Genomic DNA, 12,178 nt, shown 5'->3' with positions numbered 1-12,178 from the left:
CGAATTAGAAGCACAGCCCTGCAGCCTGAGCTAACCCACATACAGTGATATTAACAAAGGACGCTGCTCTCGTTCTGTGGGGAATGAGTTCAAGTAATCAGAGATGGGGTTTTGTGACGACCAGTCTTAAGCATTGACATATACAGGTGTGTCTGAACCTGTATTTGATGACAAAGTCACAAACAAGCAGACACCTGAAATGTATCATGTGGTATAAAAATAACTGCTGTATTAATATTACATTGTTATCATGTGCAACATAATAAAGCAACACGTTTTTTTCCTTTACATTTCTGGCCTTTTGGGTGAAATATCATTGGTCCAAAATGCCTCTCCGCAAATCTAAACACATTAAAACATCAAATGGCTGGGATTCAGTCGCTTCACACCACTGCTGTTACCAGTGTGTTAACTAAAACTATTACAAATCATTTACGATAACTTAAAGAAAACAGAACTATGATGAAAAATAAATATTAGATGAAAAATGTGTAAAACTTAATTATTATATATTTTTTTGATAATTAATAGTATTTACTGCCTTAATAGTATATGCTAAATTACTGTAGCTATAAATCCTGATGTATTGTGTCTGGTTAATACCAATATGTTTTAATATCATAATATTAATATTGTATTTGTTGAATATTAAGTTTGTTCCATTTAGGCCCTGTAGTCATTTATTTAATAAACCGCAGGGTCATTTTCACCATCTTAAAATAGTGTTCTGGGTTTATCAGCATTCTGTGGTGGAAATGACATTGGATTATTATTATTTTGGAGCATATGAAAAGTAACAGATGTAAATAATGAAGCCATGATAAAGTTTCTAAGACCATTAATGTGACCTTAAAGGACTGAAATCTGTTCCTTTGAATGATAATCAATCAAAAAAAAAAAAAAAAAAAAAAAAAAAAAAAATCAACAAGGTGCCAAAAGTTGAAGGGACAGCCTGAAATGCTGTGCTAATTTGTGCTCAGTGTCATGCAGCATATTGTAAGCTTCTGAATAGGCCTGAGAATAGCCTCGGGTGATACTCGTATTACAGACATATAACTAACCTCATCCTCTGTTGTTCTCCCCCTGCGGCAGCACAAACAGACCACAATGGCCTGTCGCCAAGACAAATCAAAAGTGACAGTGATGATGACGACCTGCCAAACGTGACCTTGGACAGTGTTAATGAAACAGGATCCACGGCGCTGTCTATAGCGCGAGCAGTCCAGGAGTGAGTATTCTCTAAAGACACACTTTCGCAAAAACACACCAGCCTACACTGGAAATCAAGCTCCTACATATGCACACTGACTGTCTTCAACTAATAGTGTATTGTACATAGTGCTAACGATGTGGATTCATTTTGTATCTTTGGAGATTCTGCTTTGTAGTTTGATTGAAAACTCCTTTTTGAATCCAAAGCCCACCTTTGTCCAAGATAATATTTGAAGGCTTTCCTATTTATGCTGATATGCACCTTCTGTTTTCATTTTTTTTTAAGCATTTTTGATTAAGAATATGTTAATAAAGCTAAATATAAAAATAAAAATGTATTAGGTCCAATGTGGGCCGGGCCCCCTGGTTGAGAAACACTGCTTTAAAGAGATAGTTAACCCAAAAATGACATCATTTTTATGTTGTTCCCAGCCTGGGGTGCATTTCCCAAAAGCGTAGTGAGCAAATTGTAAGGACAAAATCAGTTGAAACACTCTTCAGAGTATCTTCTGATGTTTTCCACAGAATAAAAGAAGTCATGCAGGTTTGGATTGACAAGGATGTGTATACATGATCACAGAATGACAACATTTCAGTGAACTATCCCTTCAATGGATTAAAGAGTTGAAAATGAATACCTATCACAACACTTTTGCAAACAGTGAAGCGTTTCTTTGAAGGCCATTCTTTGTTAAACCAGCTCTTCGGTTACATTAGCTATCACCTCCCATTCTTGGCGGCACAACTCCATGTGTCTTCACTCAGATGAGGTATAGTCTTCCCATTAAAGACAGTGACATGATCAAAACCAGAAGCCTCTTGAGCCCTGCAGGCTGTAAAAAACAGCCTAGGACTTCTCCCAAAGAGTTTTCCATGATCCGGCCCCCCTACCAGCACCCTGCCGTCCGAGCCTGTTATTTAGTCAAATGGTTTGGAAAGTATTCCAGGATTCCTCTGTATGTCAAAGCTTCACTCTGACACCGTGTAAATGTTTCCCTTTGGTCCGAGTGTGCTGTGGACGAACACTACTAGGACTTTTACCCCAGTGCAGCAGAATACCAAAACACAGTTTAACCAGATTTACAGGAATGGTGTTACTGGGAGAGCTGCTGCTTTTGGCTGTTTACAGAGAGAGAGAGAGAAAAGGAGAAAGAGGGCATGTGTGCAGCTGTGTTCATTCTAGCATGTGAAATAAGATAATATTGTGGGCAGCGTCGCCACAAGAATAACACAGATAGCACGGCAGGCTCAATGGACGAGAACAAATGAGCATTTATCACATCGAAGAAGTGTTTGATGAAGAATATTGTCATTTAATTGGGTCAGTGTTTCTGCACAATAATCGAACCAGAAAATTACAAAGGCAAGGCAATAGAATGCAGTCTACAATGAGACTGGAGCATCTAACAGTAGGAATGATGCCTTGTCTTGTGAGGCGAATTTGTGGACGCAGAGTTTGGCTGGCACCGCGAGGCCCCACGGGACTAAATAAACCCCCTCGGCTCACAGACTTGTCAGAGGCCAGTCACATCCGACCCAAAATGACTCAGTTTCCACTATAAGGCCGTCCTCACCACCAGACGAGCCAATTTAGTAGAGTGAACTGCCAAATCTGCACATCATTTAAATATCCACGCAGCTAAAGAAGCCCTGTATCACACAACACAGCACTCTGAGTGAGAGGCCAGCAGTGTTAATTTTGACAGCGAATTCGGATTTAGTCTTAGTCTTAGTCTTTTGAATAACACACCATTTAGTTTTAGTCACATTTTAGTCATCTGAAATGTTTTAGTCTTAGTCTAGTTTTAGTCGACTAAATATCATAAGAGTTTTAGTCTTAGTCTAGTCTTAAGTCTTTTAATCTTAGTCTAGTTTTTTTTTTTTAGTAGAACAAAGTCAAATTAGTTGATTTGACTAAATGTTTCCATCAGTCTGTTATGGAATGGTATTTATAAAATAAACATAAGGCCTGCTCTCAATGAAAAATATACATGCTCTCTGAAAAAGATATGCATTCGTCCTGAATGATATGCAATGCATATGACATTCTTTCAAGATGAAGTACAGTATTATTGAAATAGACAACCACATATATTATATTTGTATTGTTTGTTCATTCTATTTCTTTATTTGTGCTATTTACACAAAGTTTACATTTTTTTAAGTTTGTTTTTGTTCATTTAAAATAGCACTGCATAGTCTTCACTGTAAAATAAAATACACAATCAAACCAAAATGTATTCAGACACCTTCAACGTTTCTTACAATATCATAGTTTATTTGCTGTAGTTTAGAAATTGGTAATAAAATATGACAATAACTCAGGATTAAACTGTGTCAGAACAACAAATTCATCTTGATAATGTCTGATGCAATGCTTAATTTGGTTCAGTCTGTGGTGTGAAAAGGTTGCATTACCAATTAAAGAAAGAAACACTTAAGCAAAACATGCTCAGGTCCCTATTATTTTTATTTTTTATTTTTTAGTCACTAGTAAAACAATATAATCTATTCTATCTGATTTTTGGATTGACTTTGGATAAATTCTTGTTAAAACTACAAAGTAATTCAATCAAGAGCAGTGAGTGATTTACTTTCATTTTCATACATTAAAGACACTGACAGCAGAGCTAGTAAATTAGGCGCGGTCACTTTAAGAGACAAATGCATCCATTATAAAGATACGCACCCGATTTCTTTCCAACTCTTTACTTTCACTGAAGACATAACTACAGACTTTTTCGAACACACTTTCCAACACGGGTATTTCGACATATTTAGTATGTATTTGTTGTTGGTACAAAAGCAAGAAGACTTTGAGACGCGTCTCTGCTTGCTCCCTGAACACCAGAACACCGCGCTGCTGAATTGAGCTCTTTCACTTTTCGCTCTTTTTCTTATGTTTATTTAAAATGCGATTTGTATTTGTTCGTTCAGGTGCAGGAGGACGCAAATGTCCTGAAGGAGATCTCGGTTCAGTGTCGCGCGTAACCATCTGCTCAGTTCAGCGTTCCTGCATCGCGGGGCTGAAGCCAACTTGATGTGTTGAATGCTCGGAGCACGTTATAAAACGTATTCTTAAAATACACATTTCTGTTTTAATAAATGCTCATATTAAAACATAGCATTACACATAAGTAGGTACAAAAATAATCAGTGATACATTTACGACCCCATAAAAATTTGGGTCCAAATGGCATTTCAAAAGGTTGCAGTGTAGTTCCCTGTGTAAACAACTTAACTGTTATGAAAACGTCCTCGAAACTGTGCGAATTTCTGCAAACTCATCTTTGTTCTCTTTTCTGTGTAACTGCTCCTGCGTTTGTTTAGCTGTTGCGCTTGCATTTGCCGCGGCTTTTTAAAATGGCTCGGCTGCTTCTGCATAGATCAACCTACCCTCAAAGATTCGCTCTGATTGGATCTCTTCTCCATTCGTCCCTCCCATATATTTTCGTCTAATTTTTATTCGTTGACTAAAGTGTCAGTTATATTTCGTCACGTTTTTCGTCATCATATCTGACTTTTTATTTAGTTTTTATTTAGTTTTCGTCCGTGAAAAAGGTTAGTTGACGAATATTTTTCGTCATAGTCTTCGTCAACGAAATTAACACTGGAGGCCAGATGCCGTTATGTGCTGATATCTGCCTTTAAGTTGCTGATATCAGTTTCAGATAAACAGACGAGAAGTCATTGGCCAACTTTTGCATCTCTGAGAGCTTCTTAAGTGACAAATGCATCTATGTGGGTTTCTGTGTTGGGTGTTTGGGTGTGTTGCATTATCCATGAATTCCTGTTGGAATATTATTATTATTATTTTTGTTGACTGATATTGGACACACATTTCTACAGATATTAAGATTTTAAATAAATTTTTCCGTCATCTAGCACTGATTTAAAAGAATAGCTCTATCGTAAAACAAAGAATAGCACTGAGCTTCAATCCCAACCATAATATAAAATAAGCCCCTTTTCATTCAGACTTTTTCCTTTTGGTTTAATAATCCTATATTGCATACCTTATATTATAATGTAGTTTATAAAATCACTGCAGCATTACAATTTATTTATTAATTTGACAATGACCAAAATGTGAATTATTTGTGGAATTTGTTATTTATATTTAATTATTGGTAAAATATTAATATTTGTAATATGTAAAATACATTTTATAGAATATATTGTTAATATTTTATATATATAAATAATTGTGATTTATGTATAAAATATTACTTATAAGTACTTATTTAAATAATATTCATATTTATTAATTCTCTCTGTATATAATTGTATATTTATATGTATAGTTTTATATATTATGATATATATTCATTTTTTACAGCACATAGAGTAGACTAACAGTAGTACAGTAATCTTGATTCTTTCTGTCATTCCTCTCTGCAGACTGGATGAGATACAGGTCTTGTTGTGACATGTTTTAGGGAGTATATCAGAGGACACCCTGAGCCCTGAGCAGAAAGCTTACTTCGCTGGTCACTCTGATTAGAAACAAAAAGACCAAGAGCTCAGTTCATTCTGAGCCATTTTCCAACATACAGAATAATTCATTCATCCCTCCACACAGAAACACAATGACAAAACCACAAAGCCAGGATGACAGGGGTATGCAGGGTTCACACAAGAGCTGTTTTAAAGGTCTAGGCATCATCTGGGCGGCAGAGCTCTGCACAAAAACAGACATGGTTGAATCAGTGGTTTGACCCAACAAAAAACTTAGATTTAAGTAAAATTTTAAGTAAAAGAGGGGATAAAAGTGCCAGTGGAGTATGAACTATAAGTAGCATAGTGTCCTCTTTGTGCTGGGAGAAGTGAGGGTTGAACTGGGCAAAGTCAGGTTCCATCCAAACCGGGGGATCATCCCAGTACCAGCCTAACATTGTTGCACCACACCTGAATCTAGAGGACATCTGGTGCCTGTGCACATTGGTGTTGTGAAGGACCTGTGTGAGACATGATGCTTGGTATATTATAGACTGTATATTTTAGATCTACCAATAATGGATTTAGCTGGTATTTATATCAAATGTGGGCCAATTGTAATACAGAAATCCATGTGTATGTTTTAAGAAAAAAGAATTCCCCTCCAAAATCCAAATTATAGCCATTGATCAATCAATCAATCAATCAATAAAATTATATATATATATATATATATATATATATATATATATATATATATATATATATATATATATATATATATATATATATATATTAATTTGGACAACATTTAAGGTGATTTTCTTTAGATTTTAGACACCCCCAGATTCCAGATTTTCAAAAAGTTATATCTCGGTCAAATGTGTCCTATCCTAATAAAACATACATCAATGGAAAGCTTATTTATTCAGATTGCAGATGATATATAAATCTACATTTTGAAAAATTGACACTTATGACTGGTTTTGTGGTCCAGGGTCATATATATATATATATATATATATATATATATATATATATATATATATATATATATATATATATATATATACACACACACACACACAGTAAATATACAGTAGATATAGATATATAGATATATTGAATCATTTATTGACTGAATGAAAAGATAAATTGGTTGATGTGTTCTGGACATGCATCTAGACATGATGATTTGAGGTGAATCCCTGATTACATCAAGGAGAATAACCATCTGAACCTGTCAGGTGGATATGTATTTTCAAGTCATTTTCTGCGAGTCAGACTTCTGTTTCACTATTTATGTCAGCGGCGTCCCCTCTGAAATATATCTGACTGTAAACATCCTGAGAGTTCTCCGCTGAAGTCTTTCCACTGTAAATCCTATCACTCCCTTCGTGCTCCCTCGCTCCCTCTGAACTCTGCTTCTAACATCAACCCCCCTCCATTTTTATCTGCCACCAACTAAACTATCTCTGTGACTCTCTCACTCTCTTGTAATTTCCCTGAGAGAAAAAAACAAAAAAAAAAAACAACCTGTTTGGCTCATTGCCTCTTTCTCCGCTTCTCTTTGTCTCCTCTTCTCAATTTCACTTCTCCCCTCCTGGGTCTCTTTCTCTCTCTCTCTCTCTCTTTCACCCTCTGTGTGTGTTTGCTCGAGGCAGTGAGAGAGAGTTCAGCCTCATTTCTGACACATTGGCTTATTTCCGCTAGGCCTTCGCTTGGCAGCAAATCAACACCAACAGGTGACCCAGGAGCAGGGGAGAAACAGGAAGTGGGCTGCGTGTGGTGGAGACAGTTCACTGGAGGGGTTGTCTGGCTCCGCCCCCTCGGTCTTTATTGCCAGGCCCAGCCTATGCCAATCAGCAAAGCAGGGACATAGAGCTCTTATTACCTTAGAAGGGAAGGCGAGCGAGGACAATGTAATGTAATTAGACTCTCCTCTCTTTCTACTTATGGGAGAAATGGAATAAAATGACTCTTACACTCTCTTGCTTTCAGACACAGCATGTCCTCACACTTACGTGGCTCTCCGCTCTTCTCCAACAGTTCAGTGAGCTCATTGGTTGATATGTACAGATCCTCTCAATGAGAGCCAGCGTTCAGTCTGAAAGCTAGTCCATTATTCATTTTCTCACAGCAATCACAACAGGCAGCATGTTAGTACTGTACAGTTTTATTTATTTGATCGTATAATATTTTGTAACATTGACTGGAATAAGTATGTTAAGACATTCCCTTGGATGTTGCTAAAAGCAAACTAACAAGCAACAAATGTCACATCTCTGTAAGAATTATGACTTGTCTTGTAAGAAAAGAAAAAAAAAAGTTGGCCTCTTGAGTATTTGGGTTGTGCCATCAAAATGCATCAGGTCTACAGCACCATCTAGTGATATATTATAGTAGAACATTAGCAATGTGGGCAAGAAATCAAAGAACCTTATTTATTTTTTTAGTTAACAATATGTAAAATGAATAAGTGATGAATGCATTTCTTTTTTATATATATATATATTTATATATATATATTTTCATATATTTGACGGATGGCAAATTGTGAAAATGTGTGTGCTAATAGTTAAATCTCTTTTTGAATTTTTAAACTTTACTAGTTTATTTGTAGTAAAAACTGTAGTCAATAAGATTTTCATTAAAGAAATTAATTCAGCGAGAATGCATTAAATTAATAATAAAAAAAATGAATTTATTTGAATTTCCATTCAAATAAATTATGCTCTTTTGATATTTCTATTCAACAAAGAATTCTGATATATATATATATATATATATATATATATATATATATATATATATATATATATATATATATATATATATATATATATATATATTTACATATACATATATATATATCAAACAAACAAATTTAACAAGAATATTAAGCAGCACACCTGCTTTCAACATTTAGAATGATAAGAAATGTTATGTTAGCAGCAAATCAGCATATTAGAATGATTTCTTAAGGGTCTTGTGACACTGAAGACTGTAATGATGCTAAAAAATCAGCTTTGCCATCGCTGGAATAAAATAATTATAAAAATATATAAAAATAGAAAACCGTTTTTTTACATTATAATAATAATTCACAATATGACTTTTTTTGATCAGAAATATGCATTTTTTTTTCATTTTAAGATAATTATTATAAAAAAAATATATAAAAAAAAAACATTAAAATCTTAACCCACTTTATGAGGAAAACACATGGTCAAGGTCTTAAATACTGCTTGGAAAAGTTGTTGTTTTATATTGTTACCACATGATGGCAGCAGTTAGTTTATATACATGGAGCTGTCTCAGTTAAAATCTTAGGTTGCTGAATAAAGTCAGCTGGCAATATTTGAATGCCTTTAAGATTAAAATATCTCTCTCTCTCTCAGTTCCATGTCACCATTCAGTATTGAGAGCATTCGACGGCCACAGCCACCTGAATCTCCAGACTCCAAGAAACGACGCATCCATAGGTGTGACTTTGCAGGCTGTAATAAAGTTTATACCAAGAGCTCCCATTTAAAGGCACACAGGAGGACACACACAGGTTTGTCAGCACACAAATGCAATCTGTACACCTAGTTTCACTATCAGTTTATTTGAATTTGGAGTATTGTTTCTGGTTAAAGAAATAGTTCACCCAAAAATTTGCTGAAAATTTGGTCACCCTCAGGCCATCCAAGATGTAGATGAATTTGCTTCTTCACATTTTACAATTTCCTTAATATTTGTAAAATAACAGTGGTGTTTATTTTTGCCTAAGTAAGGTTATTATTTCATTATCTCTACTAGGTGAGAAGCCATACAAGTGTACCTGGGATGGCTGCACATGGAAGTTCGCCCGCTCGGACGAGCTGACGCGGCATTACCGTAAGCACACAGGGGTCAAACCCTTTAAGTGTGGGGACTGCGACCGAAGCTTTTCTCGCTCAGACCATCTGGCCCTGCACCGTCGCAGACACATGCTGGTCTGAACCCATCCACTCATTCACACACGGGAGAGCTGGATCTCCCCCAGTAGTGTTCAGCTGGGCTGGACACAGACACGGCCATCCCTGCCCCTGAGAAAGAACGAAAGAGAGGATAAAGCAAGCAGTGGAGGAGCATGATGCTTTCCCCACATCTACAGAGCTAAACAGGGTCCATTCAGGGAGGGACATGGCTCATCTACAAGCCTGAAACATTTGGAGTCCAGGATGTTGATTGTCTCATGTCTGTTCAAAGGATTATTTCACACGGACAAATGGTTTGTTTTCTGATTTTCCCTTTCCGAATCATCCGTGTGGCGTGTTTTCACATGGCTGCTTGTCACTCATCTACAATGTGAAGCAACACAGAGTGGAATGGCTCTACGTGTTCTTCAGACAGATACGAAGGGGAGCTTGACCGTGAGTGGTATGCTTGCACAGTTTTTTACATTTACATCAAGAGCCAGACTATTTCAGAAGGATTAAGTCGATCTTCTAATGCGAAGAGTTTGGGCCAGTGATTCCAGAGGTTTCAGAAGTTGCCCTTTACAGGTTAACACACCAGCGAATGAGATTACACAACAAACTATCTATCATAATGTTCATTTTGGGTAATTATATCTTCTATTCCTCCTAGCTGATGGTTTTAATGAATGAATTTGATAGGAAAAATGCAGGTGCAGTCTATTCTCCACATTTGTCTGAATTGTATCACATTGACTCAATAATTAGGAAAATACGTGTAAATCTGGATAATGAGGGTCTTGAGGCAGAAGAGCAATATACTCATTCTGAGCACCACAGAGGTGAGCTGGCCTGGTCCTCCTCACCCTGTTACACAGTCCAAACTTTTGTTTTCTATAATTCTGATACCTCTTCTATTTATAGTGGATTTCTGGAGGTGTAGTCTCTCACAACTTTCTAGGATATGCTCTGTTTTCTTTTCATTTTGTGAGATTGCTTTTGAACTATGAAGCCTGATGTCATTTATGGTCAGTACAACAGCACTGTTCATTGGATTTGTCCTTCACTTTGTATCTATGAGCATCTTTGCAAACATCAGTGTGTCCAATCGCTAATTATTTTGATGACACTTAATTTAATTAATGCATTTGGTAACATTGGTAACTAACAATGTACATTACCATTCATAAGTTTGGGGTCAGTAGGAATTGTAATGTTTTTTCAAAGTCTCTTAGGTTCACCAAGGCTGCATTTATTTAATAAAAAAATAAGAGTAAAAAAAAAGATATTATAATATATATTATAATATATATAATATATAATAGATATTAAAATGTAAAACAACTTACAAAAATCTAATTTAAAGGGGGGGTGAAATGCTATTTCATGCATACTGAGTTTTTTACACTGTTAAAGAGTTGGATTCCCATGCTAAACATAGACAAAGTTTCAAAAATTAAGTTGTACATTTGAAGGAGTATTTTTGTTCCAAAAAAACCTCTTCTGGTTTGTCACAAGTTTCGGAAAGTTTTTTTTGAGTATGGCTCTGTGTGACGTTAGATGGAGCGGAATTTCCTTATATGGGTCCTAAGGAACTTCTGCCGGAAGAGCGCGCGCTCCAGTATAGCAGAGCACTGAGAGGCTGAGCACAGCCTGATCAGAGCCAGAGCGTCGCAAAAAGTCACAAAAGAAGTGTGTTTTTGGTTGCCAGGGCAAGACAACCCTGCACAGATTACCAAAAGAGAAACAGCATTAAGGGACCAGTGGATGGAGTTTATTTTTACAGAGCATCAACGGAGTTGTGCAAGTGTTTTTGTTTGTTCCCTGCATTTCGGATTGCACATCGTTTATTTCTTAAGGATAATGCAGTCCCAACGAAAAAGGGTCACGATCGTGTGTTGGAACCACATGCGGTGAGTAAAACTGCTTCAAATATCTCTGTGTTGTTAACTTCGCTATCAGCATGTAAGCACATCAAGTAAACAACATGCAATGTTGTCATCAAACTGCACGTTCCACATGTACAGCTTAAAAAAAAAAAAAAAAAAAAAAAAAAAAAAAGACGACATAAAGTGGAACTTAGTCATTTTCCAAAACCGCTAAGCAAAGATATACAGTTTCAGTACATACCACACATATAAGCCTTTGCTGATGCTGCTCTTGTTAAATTTCAGCCTCTGGGTCTGTGTCACAGCTTCACATGCTCTCAACGCAAAAGCCTACTGGCGCTCGTGATTCTTTAGCTCCGCCCACACGTCACGCCTCTAGGCGCTCGTGTTTATCCCGGAAAAATCGTTACAGACTATCTTTCTCTTATAAATATAATAAAAATAAAGACTTTTTGGAGTTATGAAGGATGCAGTACTACTCTATAGGTGCTCAAGATTAACAGGATATTGAGTGAAAACGAGCATTTCACCCCCCCTTTAAATAATCACATATTTATATATAATATAATATTCATATTTATATTATAATATAAAATTATATTATATTTCAAGCAGCCATTAATGTCACATGATCCTTCAGAAATCATTCCAATATGCTTATTTTTGTGCTTAATAATTTTGTGGAAACCCTGATAC

At 36.1% G+C, this 12,178-nt stretch overlaps 1 protein-coding gene across 3 annotated transcripts in view; it reads left to right on the top strand.

Moving 5' to 3' along the window:
• LOC113053170 (Krueppel-like factor 12) overlaps positions 1–9,946 on the top strand; it is a 37,722-nt gene extending 27,776 nt beyond the window's left edge. For all 3 annotated transcript variants that reach the window (XM_026217964.1, XM_026217965.1, XM_026217963.1), the window contains exons 4-6: positions 1,093–1,228; positions 9,051–9,208; positions 9,454–9,946. In XM_026217964.1, the coding sequence (XP_026073749.1) occupies positions 1,093–1,228; positions 9,051–9,208; positions 9,454–9,635 (476 nt within the window). In that variant the 3' untranslated portion in view covers positions 9,636–9,946. The remainder of the gene's footprint in view (positions 1–1,092; positions 1,229–9,050; positions 9,209–9,453) is intronic.
• Positions 9,947–12,178: the final 2,232 nt, after the last annotated feature.

Source organism: Carassius auratus, chromosome 34 (genome assembly GCF_003368295.1).
Source record: "Carassius auratus strain Wakin chromosome 34, ASM336829v1, whole genome shotgun sequence".
Lineage (NCBI taxonomy): Eukaryota > Metazoa > Chordata > Actinopteri > Cypriniformes > Cyprinidae > Carassius > Carassius auratus.
Note: the sequence above shows the minus strand (reverse complement) of the source record. Positions and strands in the feature narration are given on the sequence as shown.